General features: G+C 40.1%; 1 protein-coding gene across 2 annotated transcripts in view; it reads right to left on the bottom strand.

The window, feature by feature from the left end:
* LOC118566133 (nesprin-2-like) overlaps positions 1 to 23,415 on the bottom strand; it is a gene marked incomplete at its 5' end in the record, with an annotated part of 41,281 nt that overhangs the window by 4,251 nt on the left and 13,615 nt on the right. For both annotated transcript variants that reach the window (XM_036147227.1, XM_036147228.1), the window contains 10 exon segments: positions 1,723 to 2,011; positions 4,117 to 4,308; positions 4,558 to 4,695; positions 4,889 to 5,071; positions 8,538 to 8,688; positions 9,421 to 9,611; positions 10,104 to 10,266; positions 15,957 to 16,123; positions 18,032 to 18,190; positions 20,837 to 20,992. In XM_036147227.1, coding sequence (XP_036003120.1) covers positions 1,723 to 2,011; positions 4,117 to 4,308; positions 4,558 to 4,695; positions 4,889 to 5,071; positions 8,538 to 8,688; positions 9,421 to 9,611; positions 10,104 to 10,266; positions 15,957 to 16,123; positions 18,032 to 18,190; positions 20,837 to 20,992 — 1,789 coding nt within the window.

Genomic DNA, 23,415 nt, shown 5'->3' with positions numbered 1-23,415 from the left:
TGTCGTAGCTTTGGGATTATTGCCCTGTTGGTGACTCAGTTCGTACAGCTGGCCTCGTGTTTGATCCGGGTAAACTTCGCTACATTCTCTAAATCATGACTGTAAGGTGCCTTGGCAGAACGAGCCTCGATCATGAGCCCTCCACCACCGCACGCAAAGGTTTTGTAGTTTTTTTTCTGATACGCTGAAAAAAAGAGCTACAAAACTTACATATAGGAGTTGGCAATAATTAATTGTCATTATATATCACCCTATAATTTTATGCAATAAGGGTGATATGACATTCCCGATATGTCAATACACATCACAGTCTATGATTACAGCACTTGTCACTGACTGACGTATTGGGTTTTATGTAGTTTTGTGTGCTTTATTTTTTAAAGCAAATATTTCTAAAATGTCATATTGGAGGAGTTTTATAAATAAGGCAAAAATATTTGTCATCAGTTTATACCTGTATCTCTGTTGTGGGCATTCTTTGCAGTCTTTCCGAAGCTTTTATTTTGTTACATCGTAATTATACGGTATTAACAGAAATATCGTTAGTCCGTTAAATATATAATTATATGGTATAACAAACATATCGTGATCTAAGTTTTTGCTCAGCCCTACGCTGATATCTAGTTATGGAAAGCGAGGAGTGTAAAGCTAGAACTTGTGGGGTTTTTTTTTTTTTAGTTTCTCTGAGAATTGTCTGGTCTAACATTGAGGTAAATCTGCTGAAGAAGCCTGAAATCCATCTTAAATGTTTTCCACTTTTGAATAATCTTTCTTACTGTAGAATTTTTTTTTTTTCAGAAACAGGTTGATGGGAAGAAATACCTGCTTTCCAAAGGCCGATTTCTTTACATTTTGGCATCGGGGTAAGACACACCTGGATGCTGCAGAGTTTTAGCAACAAACTGCTAAAACATCTGCACCAACATAACTGGCGATGGTTGATTAATCAGACTGATTTATGTAGAAGTACCAAACTCCTTCATTTAAATTTAGGCCAATATTTTACTGTTTGAATTCATCCTATTGGTTGAAAACTTAAATTTCACCAAAAGATTTCTCCTAAAATTGTACGTATCGGTTTATATTAAGGGATGCATGAAACAAACCAGTTAAAACCTTCCGTTTGAAATCTCCTTATCCACTTAGAAGTCCTGTAAGAAAATGTTAGGATTTTCTTCTTTTTTTTCTAAAAATAAATAAATAAATAAATAGAATGGTTTACAATCCTCCAAACATCAGTGTGGATGCGTGTAATTTATAAGCTGCTGGAAAATATTTCCTGGAAGCTTCCCCTGCACCCTGAGGAGCAGAGGTGTAGGTGGATTTACTGCACAGAACGAGAAGATGTGCAGCGAGTCCAGCTGGTGAGGAGCCTCGGAAAGCGTCTGGCCTTCAGTCAGCTTCACTTTGGTGGTGAAAGATTGCTTATTGGGCTCATGTTGCTTCATTTCCACGCTTTTTTTATTTTTTTTTTGTTGTTGTTCACAGTCAATTTTTTTCTTCTGGAACCAGAGAACATTAGGTCTCAAGCAGGTAATCAGTGAGGATTTGTTTAAATCAAGTTACAGGTAATTTGCTCTTAAAAAGAAAATTATAATCCTTTGTAATTATCAAGAGTAATGTACTATGACTTTACTCTTACTAGTCTTTGCTAACGCAGCAGTCACAGCAAATAAGAAAAAAGTTAAAGAAATAACCTAAATGACTTTATTTTGAAAGTACCTGACAGTGCACTAAAGTAAGTCGCCCCATCTTCGTGTTCCTCCTCTTCCTCGTCATCCTCGTGTGATGAAGACCCTCCCACGTCTCCGGTGTGGTCCCACTCCAGAGGGAGGGAGTCCACGCTCACCGGGGTCTCCCGCCCTGAACGCTCCAGAGGAGAGCTCAGCAGGTGGGTGGGCGTGGCTGGAAGACTTGCTTGGCTCCGCCCCAGCCACGGTCGGCCAATCAGCTCCAGGCTTGACTCGAGGGAAAAGGTGAGATCGGAGATGTCTGGTTCCTCCTTGATCGTCTGGGTCTAAAATGAACAACATCATTACTCTTGCTTAATGTCAGCATAACATGACAATCATGTCATTATTTGGTAAATTTCAGTATCTTATGTTTGATCTTTTAATGTATTTCTTCAATTTTTGGGGTGAGTTTGAGTTACTTTACAACTATAAATGCATTTTGTAAATCCTGGTTGACTTTAAAGATCAATGAGTTAAAACTATTTAAAAATGCAGAAAAGTAAACTAGATTATCTTCCTCACAAACTTATTAAGACATTTTCCCTCGGGCCCCCCATGACTACCAATATGAATTTCTCTCTGACCTCAGGCTCTCTACTATCTCTAAAAACCAAAAAAACATAAAGGGAGAATAAATAAATAAATAAATCAATAAAAACCAAAAATCCCAGCTTAGCTTAAAAAAAACTGATTCAGATCCTAATGTCCTGAAACACTTTAAATAATCTTCACTCCTTTTTTATATCCACTCTATTTTTTCACAGTTGGAACTTGTGCAGGTCTCCAATCTAGCACTCAACTTTCAAAAAAAATCAGAGAAAATTATTACTCAAGTCAAAAATGTAATTATCAAGAACACTCATGAAAATGTTACGTCTTACAAAGTAAAGGTTCTAAATCATACTTTTCTAAACCTTCCAAAGTAAACTATAGGCACATTTAATTAAATATTGGCACTATGGAGTGTTTATTTGTTATGAAATATTAGTTATTTTCTGGTGCTATTTTTCCAGCTCTAAAGAAAGATGCTCATCTTCACTGCAACGCCGCCTCTCCCCATGTGTTTTAGAGTTCACAAGGAACACTCAGACATGCATGAATCAACCAAAATACCACGTTGGGTATGATTTCTATAAAGGGATATCATCATAACATAGTTAAAAGCTTTTGCATGATGTAGGCCCTTTGAAGAACTTTCAATCCCTAACCCACACGGTCCAGGTGCTCCTCCATCATCTACCTTCTCTCTAATTGTGTCAAAATCATATCCACCCCATCCTCAAACAGGTCCAATGTCTACTGGTTTGGACCCTCAAGTAACTTGCCTATCTCTTCCTCACTGAGGTCCTTCAACCATACACAGCAGTTAACCCCTAACTCCACATCCTGTACGTATCCGCTCTGTTCCAGACCGCCTCCGGGAACTACAGTCCCTGAAAAGCAAATCCGCTTGTTTATTTTGTGCAAATACAGTTGTTTGCATCCGATATTTAAATAAAACGGTTACCTTTACTGGGAATACTAAAAACAATGTATTTAATTTGTGGTTAACAATCTCCATTTGCACCATTTAACTTTGACACACCGGAGGTTCTTGACGTTCTTTTTCCTGTTTGCTACGATCCCAATTGTGGAAATTGACACGGCGGGAGCCTGACGGACCGGAACGGAGCAGAAAGATGGACTTGTTCCGTATTTGGACGGTAAACGACGTAGAGCGGGTCTGATGCGGACGTTCGGAGTCGTCACAGAGAATGTGGAACCGTTCTCAATTGAAATAGCAACATAGTTGCTCAATCGGACGTACGTGAATGGAACGGAGAAAGCAAGGAAGAATCTGGGGGTTAACGCTGCTCCTACCTGAACTTCCCTTTTCTCTGTAATTATCCACTATACAGTATATGCTGGTGAAGATTCTCAGTCATCCAGGTCATGGTCATTCCAAAAAAAAGTAAAAAACAAAGCAACTGGAGTTGTTTTAACAAGTCCAGTTGCTTTGTTTTTTACTTTTCTTTTTGGAATATCCACTATATAACCCAGATCCTTCAGCTGTGCTGCTTCCCAACTCTTACAGGACGTCCACACAATGATATCTGGCAAAATTAAAATTCAACCTATCCGGTACATCTGTCCCCCCTGGCACTCACATCAGGTACCCATCTACTTGTATCCTAAATCCAGTTTTCTTTAAATTTTACTACAGTTAAATATAATTTGATTTCATGAGAGTCTTACAATGAGGTCACTCAGTTTAGCAACTCAGCTATGAATAAAAAGCAGCAGGTAAAGAACAAATTATTATTCTAGGATACAGTGCAAACTAAAGAATTAATGCTCCATGATAGAGGAAGACAAGCGTGCGTGTGTGTGTGGTCCAGCTCACCGGGGGCTGGCAGAGGCGCTGGTGGAAGCGGACCAGCCTGCTGAAAACCTCCTGGCAGTACGAGTGAAGCTCCTCCAGCTCATCCTCCATCAGCACCGCATCCTGCGGTGAACTTTTCTGGATCAGAGCCTCACCAAACACTATCAACCCGTCAATGCGCTCCGTGTTCAGGGTGATCTCCTTCTGGAAACTCTGCCGGAAGACGGATGGGCGAACAGAGGCCGAGTCAGGGAAACCGAACAAATATACGGCTGTTTATGAAATTTACAAGTGTCCTAGTAATGAGCCGTAAGGGGAAACCTCCCTAAACCAATATACATGGCTTGAAGATGAAACCGGTGCTCTAAAAGTCTGACAAATTCTCCGTCAAGGACAACGATGCTGAGTTTTAAGACGGGTTTCTAGACACGAGGACATCCCTGACGTGGATGCGTCCCTCACATTGAGCTGTTGGATCTTCTGATGGACGTCGCTCTCGGAGAAATGTTCCACGTTGGTGAGCTGCAGGTCCAACTCAGTCAGCCAAACTAGCATGCTCTCCCTGGTGCCTTCAAACTCCTCCCGCTGGCTGGTAAAATGCTGAGAGAGAGATGAAACGATGAGCAGAGGAGGCAGAAGAAGATAAGGAAAATGAGCAGATCATAAAACCTAATTTTAGTGCTGCTGCAGCGGCCACTCACTAGCTTACCAGCTCAGGTATGGGAGGCATTATGATGATGTGCAAACCCTTCACTTTTGATCATATTACCGGAGACCAGAAACCAGGAGTTACCTTAAGCCTGCGTAGGATGGCAGCCACCCGGCGGTGCAGGCTGTCCCAGCGCTGGTTGCCCTCTCTGACCATGGCCTTGAGCTGGCTGGCTCGGTCGGTGCGGTTCTCCCGGGCCAGGCGCCGGTACTGGTTGTTGATGAGTTCCAGCTGAGTCAGCCGCTCATGAACCTGCCTTTGGAAACCCTAAAGACAAAAAACAAAACAAAAAAAAAAACACCTTGATATCATTGAATCTGTGTTTGGGTTTCAGTGTGCTCCTTTTAAAATGACCTTGAACCCAAAGCAGCTGTATTATTTATACACACTACATAATTTCCCCTCATTAAGCTGTAGTTACCGTATTTTTCGGACCATAAAACGCACCGGATTATAAGGTAGACCAAATATTCTTCCCAAGTGTGTAATATCACTCCGCCCCTTCACGTTCACAGCTCTCTATCCGTCTCTGTCGGGAGGACAGAGTAGTTGGTTTACACTGCCCTGTTTCTAACATAAAATAAAGTACATTTTATATTGAATTAACTTACTAGGTTTATTGTTTACTGGGCTGCCTAAAGGCTCCCACATACTCGGGCGTACTGTGTGCATACTGGTAGCTTGGTGGACTCTGTACTGACTCTCCGCGGACGTTTCACTCATCATAGTCGAGCGTACTGTTGCACATTTCTTGTGGCCAATTACAACAATTCCCAGACTTTCTGCCAGTGGGACGAAGCGACGGAACGGATGGCAAAATGTGTGATTAGCTAGCTGAGCTCCTAGAGCCGCTTCTTTTTCAGCAGGCTCCCACCTGTCAGTGAGAACAGAGAGGGACTGTGGTGCTGCGTCCTGGAGACCGCCTGCTTGGAGCAGCTCCGTGAATCAAGATTGGTGTCACATGTAAAACAGTTCGATGTAAAGACTTCTTGTAGTGTGACACATACCTGTATGCGCGGAGTCCGCGAAGAGTCTGCTTTGAGTACGCGCAGACTTCCGCGGAGTGAACTACACCTGAGTATGCGGGGGACTTTACATGAACGCACTTCTAGTTTCAACATTACAGTCAGGCAGTCTTGTAGACAGCTCAGGGGGCCTATCAGGTAGTGACACAGTGTATCGTAATGCTCCAAATATCCATTAAGCGGAGCGGCTTTGTTGCTAACCATACTTACACATTTTAACAGATTTTTGGCCGCATTGTACCACATAAAATCAGTCACTAAGCATATATTAAGCATATTTAAAAGGTGCACCATCAATTTTTGAGAAGATTTAAGGATTTTAAGTGCACCTTATAGTCTGGTGTGTCTTTACAGCTAGATTTTGGATAAACAGTGTTTCCAATATATATCATTGTCAATACATGTGCAAAGAGATCCCTAATAAGATAATTTATTGTATGTAGAACCCATGAATGTAAACACTCAAGTTATATCATTCCTGTGATATACTCACTAAAAGCCAAAGTATCTGGCATGATGTTCTTTAAACATCTATTATTATCTGCTTGTTAAAAACATGCTGACATGGAGCTGCAATGTGTCTAGCTACTATATAGAGCATCTTGAGAGAGAATAAAGGCTCACATCCTGTAGGACTCCAATACTGGTTAATTCTTTACATTACATCATAGCACCGAGGGACTCTCAAGGTTTTTATCCCTTTAATTTACATTTAACGAGTACGGCTATCTTAAATTAGGTGCAACAGTGTCACGTAAGCAAGAAAGGTTCATCCACGAGAATATAAGCAGACTTAGAATGACAATAGCACTGACAAAAACGCAAAGTTCAAAGTGCGCACAGCAATGCAGAGTAAAAGCCATAAAGTGTCTGGAGCTATGCTTCCTGAAAATGCTGTAGGAAGTACACAGAGAAATGGATCGGTTTTCTAGCTTTTGTTGGGTGATTGACTCACAGCAAAATGTTTTAGGAAAGAGAAACGGTGTTGTTGTCTCTAAAACTTCTTGGTTTGTTCTTTAAAAAACAGACCAAAGCAAAAAATATTCTTGTTTTAATGTCCCCTTCATGTCAAGCAGGTGGGTCACACACTAAAAACACGGTTAGTTATTAGTTATTTAGGTTTGATTAAGATGCCACAAATGCAATACTTGCAATGCTTAGGCGTTTTAATTAGGTTTAATGACACTGATATAGATGTAAAAAAAAAATAATTTCCACATGGAAATTTGTAGTATTAAATACATTTTTATTCAGTTCACCCAATTTAATCTACCAAGTATCACTGATACAATTCTTTCATCAGTAAGCACTACATTTCCTGATTTGCTGACAGTTTTTAGTAAATTCTCAGAACCCCCCACATCAAACACAACAGAGAAAATGATATAAAATTTAATCTGCTGGCACAGATCAAAAGGTGGTCAAAAAAACAGAAATACATTAGGGTGAGAAAAACATGCGGGCTAAAAACAAGGAGATTTTTCTAACATTTAAACTCACATAAAGAATGAGGAATCAAAGCTGATAGAAGGAACAAAGTACATTTAACGTTGGCTTAACACATTTTTTTTGTTCTAGCTGGTTTAATCATGGGTACTGGAAATATCCCAGGCTTCAGTCTCTGTGGTTTGGGCCTGGACCACAGAGTTAGTGCGTGCAGACTGGCAGAGAGCAGCACCATAACCCTGCCTTACAAAATCAACTTGACAACAAAATGACTTTATGTACGGTTGTATAAATTATTTGAGTTATGTTAATGGTCTGATGTTGTAAGAGCAGGTTTTTGCTGCAGTTTGGTTCACACATAGATTATTTTAATTTTAATAGACCAGTTATTGTTTTTATAATGCATCTTTTTTGCTGATTTACTAAATGTTTTGGTCAATATTTGATGTAAAAAAGCTACATCAGCACTGATTTTCAGATGATTTTGAAGCCATCTGGCTCTTGTTGGTTGTTCTGGCAAACAAAAACAAACCTATGTGTGATTGGATTACAAATTTGATCTAATGACTTGCTTAGGACTCTGAATTAAAAGCTTAGGACTTCAACTCGATTCGAGACTGGCGACACTTCACTTGGGACTGTCGTGGTTTTACTTGGCTGGAAAGACTTTAGACTCACTTGTGACATGCAAAATAAATCACTCCCACCTCTGCTAAAATAGTTTTAATCACTTGATCAAACATGGATCACGTAGACTCCTCTAGCTTTGTTTCCAGGACCAGAAGTAAACGAGGAGAGGGAGGCAGCCATTAGTTTGTATTCTCCTCAGCCCTGCAGCCAACTCCCTTAAAACCTGAGATGTGCAGAAACTCTTGCTTCCTCTAAATCAGGACTGAAAACAACACTGTTTACAGCTTACCCATTAATCAGGTCATTGTTACAAATGTCCAAGCTTTTAATTTGGTTTGAATTTGCATTTTAACGTTCCTTTCTTTTTATGTGATGCTTAAATTTTTACTTTTGTTCTGTTATAAGATTTCCTTGTATCAACATGTGTGTAAATACTGCTGAACAAATAAACTCGCCTTGCCATAGAAATAACAAATGAAACTTCAGACTCACTAGAAGGAAAAAAAATACCTTTGTTTAGGGCATTCAAATCTTCATTAAGACAATTAGTATTAATATACAATGCAGATAACATTCTCATTTAACAAAACCTGCGTCTAGAACAATGAGTGCACACAGTAAAAGCAACTGACCTCAAACTTCTTGAGCTCTTCCCTGGCTACAGAATAGAGGACGTCTGCAGAGTTTGGGTTGGCAGCGGTTCTCTCGGCCATCTTGAGCCAATCCTCGAAGCGGGAGTAGTCGTTGAGGAACTTGCACCAGAGATTCCAAGTTTCCTCGATCCTGCAAGAACACACGATGTTGCCGTTTTAATGTTTATTGCCGCTGGAGTCTCTGGTACTCATGAATTACACTGAAGGGGGGAAGTGGGGGGGGTCTAATCTGAAGAATTTGAGAAAGCTTTACTAGATTAAACGGCTCTCTCTCTTCTGAATGCATTTTGCTTACGATAAAATGATACTGTTCATTCTTCCCATAACAACTTATACAGAAGTATACTTTCATTCCCAAGAATGAAAGTTGTTTGGTACGAAGATTGAATAGTAGTGCACAGCCTTACATATATATACACATACATACATACATACATACATATATATATATATATATATATATATATATATATATATATATATATATATATATATATATATATATATATATGTGTGTGTGTGTGTCTGTGTGTGTAAAACAACCTTTTTTCTTTTGTCTTTTGTTGTTTTTTCACTTTTCTGGTTTATTTTTGTATTACCTTCAATTATCTACTCCTACTGGATTGGTGACCAACATGTTCTTGGGATGGGGGGTTAAAATAAAAATATGAGTATTGTGCCTCTTATAATTGAAACAATAGAATGTATCACTGATGCTCAATAAAAAAAAAACATCTGGAGATTGGAGCAACTGAAATAAATGTCTACAATAAACAGAGAACAGAATGGACCACAAAAATTTTTTTAAAAAAAGATTGAAAAATATCACAGTCAAGCGTATTGTAGTTGCCCTTGCACCTACCTGAGTCTTCTTTCCAGAGCCAGAGCACAGATGGTCCTCCATCGCTGGTCCAGGCTGCGGCTGGTTTCCTGCAGGGAGTCGCTCTCCGCCTCGTAGCCGCCCGCAGCGTCCGCGTCCTGCAGCAGAACGTCGCACAGGCTCAGGACCGACGCTACACCTTCAGTGTGCTGCTCGATGTCCCTCTGCAGCTCCTGCAAACACACAAACGCAGGTATTACCTCAGCCTACAGACCTCACGGATTAAAGATTTCATTTTTTGTTATTTAACCAGGAGAAAGAAAATCCAATTGAGATTAAAAACCTATTTTTTCAAGGGAGTCCTGGCCAAGAGGCAGCAAAGTTACGCATTTAACAGGAGATACGTTAGATTAAATGACAGGTACCTCTTCCTGACTTTAAACAGGACAGATGGGAATTATTAACGAGAATACAAGAATTCTTCTCAAATTTGAATTAAATACTACATACTTGAAGAAATTAACTCAAGGTAAAAAACAGAAGATATCCAGGAAGTGCTGCAATAGACTGGTGACCTGTCCAGGTTGGACCCCGCCTCTCGCCCATTGACAGCTGGAGATAGGCACCATCAGCCCTCGCAACCCCAATAGGGGTAAGAAAAATGGATGGATGAAAAGTTAAATCTAACGTCAACAAACACAGCAGTAAGTAATTTAAAGGCGTACCTGCTGTTCGCCGAGCCTCCTCTGGATCTCCCTTTCATGGCAGACGCTGTAGGTGATGGGCCTGGACAGCTCGGCCTGAATGCGAGAAAGCCACGAGCGGAGGTTGCTCATGTTCTTGTCCAGCTGCTGCACCGTCACCAGAGTCTCCTTCAGCTTCTTCACCCTGGAGAAGAAAAAAAAAAAATGCACTCTCTGCTTTGGTAACGTTGACATTCAACATCTAGGTTTAACAAACCTCTTTAATGTCACAGATATGTCCTGAATACGTGAAACATTAATAGGCTCCCATCTTTATGATTAATGAACTTCTTAAAAACCGGGGCACCTGGTCAGATCCATTTTTTATGTGTTGCTCCTGGTTAATTATTATGGTTTGCAAAACTCAGTCAATGAGTAGTTTATGAGAGGAGGAAAGAGATGCATTTGATTAGGGAGTATTTGATAATTTACTGTTGGGTATTTCTGGAAAAAACTAACATTTCGAGGAACTAGGGTGCCAGAAAAATAAGGGAAAGAAATACAAAATCATAATAGAAATTGAAAAACGAAGCAAGAAAAAGAAAAAGACAAAACAAATGAATTAAAGAAAAAGCAGGTAGGTAAAAAAAATAATGATAAAATACCAATTTAAAGAATGGAAAAGTGAGAAAATCAGGAAAAAGAAATAAAAAAGAGAATGAATGAAAAAAGAAGTTGAAGAAAAAAATGGAAACAAGAATAGGACAAAAAAGGAGAAAATATGGAAGAAGAAAGGCAAAGAGGACAAGAGACTCAGACCCTAAGAAGGGAAAATAAGAAGAAAATGCGAAAAAAAAATAAAAAACAGTCTAGAAAACAGAAAAGAAAAGGAACTAAGAAAAAGAAAAATGAGGGGAAAGAGGGAATAGAAAAGAAAAGGACAAAGAAAGAAAGCTTTTCACTTCTCAGGTATCTTTCATTATAACTCACTCACACACACACACACACACACACACACACACACACACACACACACACACTAATGTTGTCATAGCAACACAGGGAACAATAAAAGCTCCCTCTTGAAGCCTAAAAGCCTTAAGTGTGCCCCGTTTTGGAGTTTGAGTTAATTCGCCCATTTGATCGTTCCTCTCCTGCGGACGTCCAGCTGGGCCGTCACAGAGATGCTTTCTGTAGAACCTCAAAGCTCCGGCTGTAGTTGTCCGACACAGGAACTAACCAGAGGGTCCCGACTTTTGCTGCGTGCACCGTGCGTCGCTTCAGATGCACTTTGTGCTTCAAATCGTAAAGAAAAGACAATTCAGTTTTTAACCATGGAGTGTTATAATTTTTATGTTTTTTTCTTGGTTTTTGGATTGTCTTACAGTTAATGTTGAGCTAGCGACCGTCAGACATCCAAGCTCCCTTTATCTACAGCTGACGTAAAAGATCCAGCATCCTTATTACCAAAATAATCCTAACTTTAGGCTCTAATCTGACATTATATTGTTGTCTTGGAAGAATTTGATGAAAAAAAAAACTGAAGTACTTGCAAGCTTTGACGTGAACTGTTGAAGGAAAGTGTTTATTTTTTTGTTTGTGTGTTTTTTTGCAGATGACACGGATTATAAATGTTTCATAGCAAAGCCGAAGCTCGCAAGGGATTTATTTCAGTACGAAAACAAAAGTTTGCTTTGAATTCAGAGCAGATATTTTGCTGCGGTTAGGCCACAAACACAAAAGTCAGGTCATTGAAATAAAGACAGAGAGGATTGTGGGAGAAAAGAGGGGAAAGAAAGTTGGAAAGAAACAGAAAGAGGAGAAAAAAATGGAAAACAAAATAGAAAAAAAGAAGTGAAAAGAAAAAGAGACATGGAAAGATGGAAAGAGAGATTGATAGAGAAATGTAGCAAGACAACATCAAAAGCCAGAATGAAAGAAATATGCAAGAAATGGATGGAGGGAAGTTAAAAAAGATGAAAAGAAAGACAGATGGATATGTTTAAGCAATGCAACAGGTAAATCTAGAATCACTAATATTTTTCCTATATTTTCCACACTGTGCTGGAACACTTACTGTTCAGTAAATCAACTAAAACATTTAGTACACATATTCTGGTTGCTGTTAAAATATAATCAGTGTAAAACTTTTAATTTAAAAGAGTCTGAGCTGCACGGCGGTGAGTGACTGGGATAAACAAGGAATAATTATAAAGAGATTTTCCTGCAGATAAGCCACAGCCCTGATAACACTGGCACATTTTAAGAATTTCTAAAAAAAATTCTATGAATAGTTCAGTAATTGAATGTTTTATAATGGTGCAAATTTTCTTCTTTCAATAATCTAAATTGGAGTGGGAAATTTCAATTTTGAGCACTTCTAACACTGCTTAATTCACTGACTATTATTCTATGTTGTGAGTATTTTAGGAATCAAAAGGCAGCTTTGAATGATAATATATAAAGCAGTTAACAGGCAGGACTAGATGTTAGTGATGAGTCTGATGCACAACACGGCCAGTGTAAGTTGCTCCTGGAATAGACTCTTCCACACTGTTGCAGATGTAACCAGCCTGCTCAACTAACAAGCCTTTTTTTCTCCCTCTTGCCTCCCTCTCCACCTCTGACAGCCTAACAAAGGCCAGCCGCTTCATGGGGAGACCAGACAAAGACGCAAAGCCCGGGCAGGGGCGCTCGCTCAGGAAGACGACGAGAGCTGAATGGACGGAGAGAATGAAGCAGAAAAGAGCTGAGGGACGAGGATATATAGTTTGAGAGCCGAGATAACAAAGTACAGCTGACCGCAGGAGGGCCCGAAGTTACAAAGAGATAAAACTCCGGCTGACATTTATTCCCCTCGCCGTATTTATGGAGCTGCTTTGGGGGAGATTGGCTCTGTTCAATTTATGTTGGTTGCATCAAAATTAACGACGGTCAGCCTAATTAAAACGAGTCACGGAAACAAATCTTGTTTATTTCTTCCCCGTCAGCTCAGATTGTTTGCCAACTTTGGTTGCAAATGTAAGTGTTTCAGAGTAATTACCATCATAAACCACGTTTCTGTGACTGTGAGAAGTTCATTTCCAGTATTAAGACATACAGTGCAGTGAAAAAAAATATCGATGACTTTTTAACGACTTTTTCTGTTTTTGCCTTCTTGACACTAAAATGTGAGGTAATGAAGCCAATTTTAATACATAATTTAATGCAAAATTCTGTTTTCGAACGATGATGTGATTTATTAAGTTAAATAACCAAGCCACCGAACCCAACTTGAAAAAGCAGCGGCCCCCGTTTAATTAGGGATGAACTTTGTTGAACCAGACTTTTTGGTTTAGTAAAGTGACTTTACTGACAGCTGTTTAAACAAATGAATAAATCTGTCTGACAATTTGGGCTAAATGTTGCTTTTTAACACCTATCCATCTGGACATCGCAGCAAAGCCAAAAGGCAACCGGCACTGACCAAAGAGAACATGGAGTGTGTTTCTTCATGATCCGCGAGACTTTTTGAGGAATATTCTGTGGACTGACGGGACAAAAGGTCTGCCTCCGTTGGTGTCGGTCGTAAAACTCACAAAAGCATTTCAGAGAATAAGGTGGTGGTAGCATGGTGGTCTGCCTCTGAAGCCGGTAATATGATTTCTGCACTCTAAGCAGAGAATCCTAAAGGCCTGGCCATCAGTATGGGAACTTAAAGGAGCGATAAGCAAAATTTCACCACTAGGTGCGCTGTTGAGCACCGTCTGTAGACCAAAACAAGATGTGTGACAAGCCACGCCTCTCTCTACCTCCAATCCAGCTGCAACCCGGCGCACCCCTTTCCCATTCCCTTCCTAAATTCACAGAAAAACAGCGTCACCTTTCGTAGGAACACGCCTAGTGAACAAATAAGTAAGCCATAACTTTATGACGGCGTTAGCGCGGGAACGTTTTGATCCGCTGGGCGTAATCTCCACCACATTGCTGCTGCTCTGGTGGTGGGATTTTATGTGCAGGGAGTGGCTTAACCCCGAATAGCAGCTGGACACATAGGCGCTGGCGGCCTGGCTTTGTAAAAAAAAAAAAAGAGACTGGAGAACAACACAGAGAGATGGTGTGTGAAGTCAGACCATATTCCGTCTAATAACATACCTTTAGTTCTTCACAGAACATTGTTTTTCTATCTAAAATATTGAAACTTCTTTTATTGCTCCTTCAAAGTCCTCTCGCCAAATGACAACGATCCAAAGCGCGCCTCCCATCCCGCCACTGAATGCCCTCACTGTTGTTCACTCATGTTGTTTACCTGGTATCACTTTAATGTACAATGTCAAATCCATATGTATATAAGTCACCTTAAATGTACATAAGTCATCTTAAATCTATGCTTTATTTCTTTTTTTTCTCTCGATCCACTATATATATATATATATATATATATATATATATATATATATATATATATATATATATATATATATATATATATATATATATATATATACACACATACTGTATATACCCCATGCACCTTTTCCTACTTTTGGCACCTTCTGTTGACTATTGAGCCGATGTGACACGTGAATTTCTTCACTGTGAGATCAATAAAGTCTCATCTTATCTTAAAAATAAATAATTTCAAGCAATGTGGGCATGACCTAAAAAAAAAACCTTAAAATAAATAGAATTCAGCCACATTATGGCTGCAATAATCTCCTGCAATAATCTATTTAATACACTGTGCTATAACCCATGCAATAATCCTGAAGAAGTGACTTCTGCTGCCATCACCACCTGAATATATGTCAATCACACATACATATATATCACCGTGAATGTAAATAAGACATCATATGCCCATTCCTATTTCTTTTTGTATTTTTATTCTTATTTTTCTCTTTTGCTTTGATCCACTGTATATATGAAGATTGACTGTATATAACTGATGCACCTTTCGTACTTTTGTACCTTCTCTTGTGAGCCGATGGGGCAGGTGAATTTCTCCAATGTGAGATCAATAAAGCCTATCTTATGTTATCTTATCTTATCTTAAAATCCCTCCAATGTGGCTGAATTCTACCAGGAAGAGGTGACCACAACCCATCCATGGCGACGTAAAATACCCGTCGCCAGTTATTGGTAACACTGGATGCGATTTGACGTCACAGAGGGTGGCGGGGGGAGGGGGGGAACTACTGTTTCATATAGGGATTGGTTGAATTGTCCCTAAATAACTTGAAATCATCATTTAATAAAAAAAACAACAACCCTCCTGTCCAGGTCTGAGTCTGGCTGGCCAGAAAAAGCGGGGCCCATTAGAGAGGAACCCATGGGGACATATGGTACTGTCTGAGCCTCCCGACAGCCCGAGCTGCCCCCTTCTTCTGGTGGAGTGGGGGGAGCGTGGTTGTGTGGGGTTACAGGGGTGCCGTCTGTATCTGCTGCTCCTCCACAGGATCGCCCATCTGTTTGAGGGGGGGAGTAGCAACAGTTTGACAACGCCGGGGCTTAACCTCTGCGCTCTGTGCATGAGGGGCCGTGTATTCCTGGCAGCTGCTAGGCACGGCTTACAACAGCAGGTGGATGGATACCCTTAGAAGCCATTGTTTACTCCCGAGCATCTAGTTAAAGCTTCGCCGCCCTTAATGATGCTTTCTGCTGCAGAGTGGCTTTGCCCTGAAAGGTGCTTGTTCCGACAGGATAATGATGCAGATTTGACAGAGCGGGCACTTAAGAGTCTGATTCATGTAGCCACAGAAGCACAATTTGACTCGCAATTCAGACATCTTGCCGTTTATGTTTGCAAAGTGCTCACAGAACGACATAAAGAGTGTTTTTGTGAAGTGCTCCGTCGATATAAACACACCCGGCACCCCGCGGGGCAGGTGCTGCGACCGCCGTGGCTGCTCTCACCTGGCTTCGATTTGCTGGAAGAGGCTGTGCCATCGCTGATTGACTTCCTGTAGCGAGCCGCAGACCTGGGTCTGCTTGGCCTCGTCGCTGGCTAACAGCAGCTGCTCTCCCAGCTGCTTCAGGTGGCTTTTGTTCTCGCTGAACAAGTTGATTTCCTCCATGCAATCCTGGGGACACATGGCAAGCACACCCATGTAGATGGGTTTAAATATGTATTTATATATATAAAAAAAATTGCAAAAATATGCATAAAATAGACATTTCGTGCCTGATAGCATCTTGTAGAGTGAATTGGAGAGCCTTTATGTATTTTCACAACATGGAACGCAAACAAGCACTTATTTGTGAAGGGAAAGGAAAAAGGATGCATTGTTTAAAAAAAAAATAACTCTTACCAGTAAACGTCTAGAAATTGTGTTGCTGTGCTTTTGTTTTTAGCCCTAAAGTCAATACTTTGGAGAACTATCTTTAATCTGTTGCATCTTCTGTCAATGCAGTCACGTTTCCCATCTACACAGCACTAAGGGAATTAAAAGTAAGTAAACTTTCCTGAAATTAATTTATTTGTCATTGATTTGAGCAGATAAATAAGATGGCTTGGTTATTTAACTTGTTTTGACCCCTAAAATAAGATAATTAGATATACTGCACTTGAAATAAGATGATGGAGACGAGTTTTTCCTATTTTAAGTGCCAAAATCTTCTTCCTTTGGCAGATCATTTAAAGTTGTTGGTCAAACCAAGAACAAATACACTCTTTTCAAGAAAAAATAACGAATCAAATAGCTCAGGCAGACTGGAGTGTCCATGAACATCCTGTCTTCCCACAAAGGCTCAACTAGCTTTAGGTCTGGAGTTTGACCGGGCCACTCTAACACACATAAATGCCTTTATCTAAGCAACGCCGTTGTATTTATGCTACATGTTTGGTTTTTGCAGCCTCCGACAGGATTTCTTGTAGGGTTTCTGTTCATTTAGCTCCATTCTCTCATCAGCTGTGGTGAGTAAACCTGTTCCTGAAAAAAAAATCCCTCCCACAGGACGGTGCTGCCACCAACATGTTTCACAGCAAATATGATGATTTCAGGATGATGTGTGCTGGTAATTTGCACCATATGAAGGAAGCAACAGACATGAAGAAGTTTATCTGGTCGAATAGACCAAAATAGTAGTCTTTGGCCTATGTGCAAAAAAACAGCATCTGGACAAAAACAAACGTCACCCAGGGGCCAGCCTCCCCTCCATTACACACGGTGGTGGCAGCATCATGCTGTGGGGATGCTTTGCTTCAGCTGTGGCAGGCCAGCTAATCAGGCGGTAATTGTGGTGAAGCTGTATTATTCTAACTGAGGACAAACCACACATGCTTGTTTAAAACCACGATTTTGTACAATTTTGACAAAAGAATGTCACCTTTTTTTTTTTACCACGACCTCATGAAACTGTAACCTGCAAAAAACAGACATATCATTTAAAAAATAAAAGTTGTACATCCCTTGGTCGATAATGTGCCTAACTTTGCTTCATGTGACTAATATTCCCATGTGATTTTAACGGCTGTGAATAACCAGGCCGTAACAATGAGGCCCGTCATGACCCCGCTGATCAATTGAGCTGCTTAATTCAATAATAATAATAATAGTAATAATAATAATAATAATAATTAGCTGCTGTCAGCTGCTGAAAAGAAAGCTTATTGTTCAATGGGAACACATTAAAAAGCATAGAGGATCCAATTTAAGTATTTCATACCATACCTAAGGTTTGTTTATACTTCAATTCTGAATTTTTTTTTTTTGTCATTTGATGAAAAAAAAGTGGAAATCACATCACTTATAAAGAGATCACCAGTCTTTAACATTGGGGGATTAAATTATTAAACCAGAAAAACAAGGTTTACAGTTGACTTACAGGAAAAAAAAAAAAAAGCAAATCTAATCCAAAGTAAATGTTACTGTCACTCCAACAGCTGTTTTATCCTGAACGGTGCAGACACAAGTGCAAATACAGCAGATTTAATCTCTGTTGGGGACGTCATGCGGTAAGAATGGCAGAACAGCCCCATGACTTCATACCTTCTTCAGTTTCTCCACCATCTCCTCGATGCTCAGATCTGCGCTGTGGCACACCTTGTTCTCCATCTGGGTCAGCCAGTCGCAGAACTCTTTGTTCTTGTCATTAAAAATGGTCCATGCATTGAGGCGGTCGGCTATTTCTTGTTTGCGCAAGGACACCTGGGGGGAGCGAAGAGGAAAATTAGGGTTTATGTTCTATTTATGCATTCTTTATAGCAGGCAAGCAGTTTGTAAAATGTCAGAGGTTGTTTATTGTAATGACTCTATTACAAGACAGTCATAAATCCTGCTGATGTTTGTACATGTTACAAACACTGGATTACAATTTAAACTGTGTACGGATTCATTTTGGTGCAACATCATCATCACCATTTGGTGTATTTTATGTCTTGATTTCATACCCAGATTCACAAGTTGTAAATTTAAGTCACTTTTAACCCTCTTTTAAAGTATAAATACAAAATTGTACTATGTTACACATTTCTGTTATGTATAATCTGACCCAATCTGTATAATCTGATTGAATTTGACTTTGGAAAGTGCCTTGAGATGACATGTTTCATTCAATGCAATTCAATTCAATTTATTTATATAGCGCCAAATCATGAAACATGTCATCTCAAGGCACTTTACAAAATCAAGTTCAATCATATTATACAGATTGGGTCAGATTATACAGATTCATGAATTGCCACTATATAAATAAAATTGAATTGAATTGAATTGTTGTGGTCAGTCTTTATATATCAACTGGATGGGTGGATGTATCAAACAACAGATGGGGAACTCAAGCCCGAAAATACAGATTTTTTTCATCTCTCTTTTTATTTTTTAATACTCATTTGGACTTTAAAACAGTCAAAGCAAATTCTAGACTTCAATAATGAAAATCTAGATTTAACTCATTCACAGGTAAAGATAACTGGGGGAGTTTCAGAGTGCACGAATCAGGATCAACGACCTCGTATATTCTCATTACAGCAGCAAAATAACATGTCTAGATCACAAAATCCAGCATTTTCCAGGTACCTCCAAGCCCAATTTCATTCCAGGACCAACTAGCACAGCTGCAAACAAATGACTAAATAGTGGAAGAAGAAAAAAACCTGAGAGGAGAGACGAGAAAGAATGCTATGAACTCGAGTCCAGTCTAAAGCGGAGCAGTTTGCTGTGATATTCCCTGGTATGCATTCAGGAAACAAAGTGACCCAAATCTAATGCCCAAACAAAGCATTTGAACGTCCAAGCATTGTGCATGTGAAAATTTAACCAAATGACCCCTGATGAACTACTGAAACAAACATTTGTATGCTTAAAATCCCCAAAAAGCAAAAAACTAAAGAAAAAACAGTAAAGACGTCACATTATTAAAAGTGCTCACATGTTACTCTGTAATTTTTACTGTAATTCATTAATCAACTAAACTGAGAGAAAGCCCCAGTAGAGTCCAGCTATTTGCTCAAATTAACACGGTCCATTTTGCTAATGACAGCTTAGTGCTACCAGAACACCCTATTACAAACCTGGGGAGGGGGCAGACGATGATCTTTCAGGGGTTTCAGAGCTTATTAATCGTCAACATTTACTCTATTAAAATGAGCCCCGCTTTGGTATTAACGCGCAGACACAGATGGCCCCTTCTGCCCGCCGTAGAACTGAAGAGGTATGGCGAGCGGCAGTCGCCCTGGGAGGACTGCATGTGCCGCCACGGCAACAACAATAGAGCAGGTCTCCTGATTCTCCCTGAGGCCGGCCAGGCCATCTGCCGCCCCTCCACCACCTCCAAAATCTACAACCTGTTAACCGCGAAGAGGAATCTGTAGACTCGTGACTGCACGACACATAAAAACAAATGACTTTACTTTGTTTTTTTTTAATGCGCTGATGAATTATGTGGCAGAACTTCACAAAGTTATCTTAACTGCACTGTGATCATTGAATCATTTGAACAGATCGCGCTTAGATGCTTTGACCAATCAGTGACTAACTGTTTCCCTTAATGCAAAAATAGACACATATGTTAAATGATGGTACACTTTTTGTTTTAAGCAGAAAATTAAACACCAATCAAGTCATGATTAAGAACTCGTCCAAACCACTTCTGGCAGCCGTGGCCACATTTCTGAATCCGAGTAGCTCTTGCCAACGCGAGAGCAGGTGCAAGCAGCCCCGCTAACTGGGAGTCCAATTAGCACAAGTAGGAATTGCCTCATAACGGCCGCAGTTTGTCCCAAAATAAGCGCCGGTTTCTAAAGAACGGCCAGCCACTTGTGTTCAAGCCAGAGGTTTTGACTGTAGGAATGTGCGCCTGTGTGGCCCCGCCATCAGTAATATTATAATCACGGGATTAACGGGCAGGAATCATGGACAGCCGGAATCAGGGACTGCGTATTGTTGCACGCTGACATGAATGAAATGAAAGAGATCTAGATCGTCGGTTAGCATTAAAATCAAATTTTAACCTGTTGAGCTTCGGTTCTCTAACGGCGCTGAAACTGCTGAGAATCCAAGTAAAGCCGACCAAGTTGCTGGTTTCCCTCCAAGAACCTGCACACACGGCGTCTCTTTTATCAAACTAATCCGTGTGACCAGTGTGTGTGTGTTAGTGTTCTCAGTGTGTGTGTGTGTGTTGGTGTTCTTTGTGCTGCTGGATGCCATCAAGAAACCAGCAACTTTTCCCTCCTTTTCTCCTCCCCAAACTTTCCCCTGCACCTGTGCATCTCTCGTTTGTCTTTGAGCCCCCCCCCCCCTCCCTGAAACTATTGGTACAAAAAAAACAAACGTGGTTTTGAGTTTGCTTCTCACCTTCATGCACAACTCTTCCCATTGAGCGTGGAGCAGCTCCAGCTGCTGCTCCAGCAGAGCCGAGTCGCTGGCTGCGACATACTGGGTCAGGTCCGTCTTCATGGTGGCCAGCTCCCTCAGTCCGCCGGCCCAACGCTGCAGAGAGAGCTCAGCCTCCTGCATAACACACACGCATGCAAACATGCAGCACAGTCAGCAGACTGCCATCCACAAGTTCCAAGCTGCTTTACCTCTTGCTTGGGTTTGGCCTGACCATCCAGATTAAAGGGCTGTGGATGGGACAGGGGGAGGGTAGCTGGGGTATAAAAAAAAAAAAGGGGGGGAGGGGAGCGAAAGCATAAGTGCATTAAATAAAGGGAAGGGGGGGTTTAACTGAAAGGCTCTGCGGTGGGGAGAGCAACTAGTGGGGAACTTCTCTCAACAAACATTGTAAGACATATTTGTGAATCCTGAAAATGTACAGACTTAAAATGGTTTAAATGGTCGTTTTAATCCAATAAGGTTGTGGAACGATCTGCCCTTTCCGAGTTTAAGACTTCTTAAAACACACCTATTTGGGGAAGCCTTTCGCACATCCAGACGTTGACTCTATTTTTAATCATTTTTTAACTGTTTCAACAGTTTTTAGCTATCTTATTTTTCTATCTGTGTTTAATTTGTGTATTCGTTTAAAGTTTGCTGTTCTTTTCAGTTGTTTATGTGCAGCACTTTGTGGACCATTCGTTAGCATCAAGTGCTTCCTAAAAAACGGCGTTATGGTTTGGTAAAGGATGGAGGTTAGGAAACGACTTTAAAAAAGGTGTGACAACACAAGATGCATTCTACAAAGTCAGCAACCTGGAAATCCCCACTTTGATTCTGAGAAGCAGTTCAATTATTGCTTTTCTGCAAAGAGTGTTTTATAAATGGAAATAGTTTTTAAGTGTCCTGGTCAACTTTGCCCCAAACACATGAAACAGTCTCCTAACAGTTCTCCAGATTTTATGTTGCATTACATTACACCATGTCCTTTTAGGGCAATAGACATGTGTTGCTTACCCAACATATTTAAAAAGAGAAAGAAGCTAAATTTCCATTTAATATCAACAGTGCCTTTTAAAGGTATTTATACTTCCAAATCGTTTATATATTTTATTCCATTACAGTCCCAGATGTCGCCGTTTTTTTTATTGTGATTTAATGTGACAGACTGTAACAAACTAGCATAAAATTGTGAAATAGGAGGAGAATATATTGCCTTTGTTTTGTTTTCGATAACAAGATATCTGAATAGAGTATATTTGTATTCAGTAGCCTTTATATGAAGCTTAAATAAAACCCAGTGCAAACGGTAAATTCTTTAAATTTACCTACTTTATAGGCGACTGTAGGGGATGCTGTTCGTCAGTAGCCGCAGGTCATGGTTAACGGGAAGTTAATGGGAAGATGGATAATAAACACAAGGCAATTCTGTAAAGACTAGAGCGGAGGCACACCTTCCAGCAGGATAATGTGTTTTAGATCAAAGTACATCCATGTATGACAACGGTCAAGTCAAAAACCAGACCTACACTCAATAAGAATCAGTGGCTAGACCGGTAAATCCCTGCTGCAGCCAATCTGACTCAGCTTGAGCTCTTTTGCAAAGAATGGGAAAGAAACTTAGAGTGGATGCTCTACAACGTAGCACTGGACAATAATTCAATAACGATATATATCGATCAATAGACGTATATCGATGATAGAAAAAAGGGTCAATAAAAAGTTCAATAGCATAAAACATCTCCTTCCTTATGCATTCTAGCCATGTAGGTTAATACTAGGCATTACATCCTCCCAACCAATCACAACACAGACCCAGGAACGCCCCCCCCCCCCCCGCCCCCTCCAAGCCCCGCCCCCTTTAAAGAGTTCAGAGAGCACACATTCTATTTTTCTTTTATAAAAACGTGCAGTTTTGGTAAAAAGTTGGTTGCATAAAAGGCTGAGTTTGAATTCAATGTTTGTGTGTTCTGTATCTAAAAATAGGTCGCTAAGCAACAGCATAAAATGGCCAGGGCTGCACTTAAAATACATGTTTTGAACTTGTTGATGATTATCGATATCGATCAATATGATTTATATTATTTCGATGTGTTTTTTTTTTCTATATCGTCCAGCCCTTCTACAAAGCATTGGCTCATTACAGTTGAATCCAAACACACACCATCCTTCTCAGGATTTTTTTATGTAAAATATTCTGATAACCTGAATCCTTTGCTTCACTTCCCAGTTAGGTTTCACTGCTTATGTAACATAAAAAAGTTCAAACAGGCTACTCCAACGAACTGAACATGAAGGACTCTCTGAAATGAATAAAACAGGCATTTTAAACAGTAATCTAATTGCTTAATTAAGTTATATTCATTCATTAGGAGGGATCTAATGTTTTAAAACACTAAATGCGTTATTCATGTGAAACATATGCAAATGCTGCATAATGAGTTATTTAGAGAGGCAGATTTACAGTTTAAGCTTGTATGTATTGTTGCTTAGTCTGGTTAATCATAATGGTACATCATCATCATTAGAAAGAAAAAAAATAAAATCCTACAACCAGC

The sequence above is a fragment of the Fundulus heteroclitus genome, chromosome 15 (genome assembly GCF_011125445.2).
Source record: "Fundulus heteroclitus isolate FHET01 chromosome 15, MU-UCD_Fhet_4.1, whole genome shotgun sequence".
NCBI classification, from domain to species: Eukaryota; Metazoa; Chordata; class Actinopteri; order Cyprinodontiformes; family Fundulidae; genus Fundulus; species Fundulus heteroclitus.
Note: the sequence above shows the minus strand (reverse complement) of the source record. Positions and strands in the feature narration are given on the sequence as shown.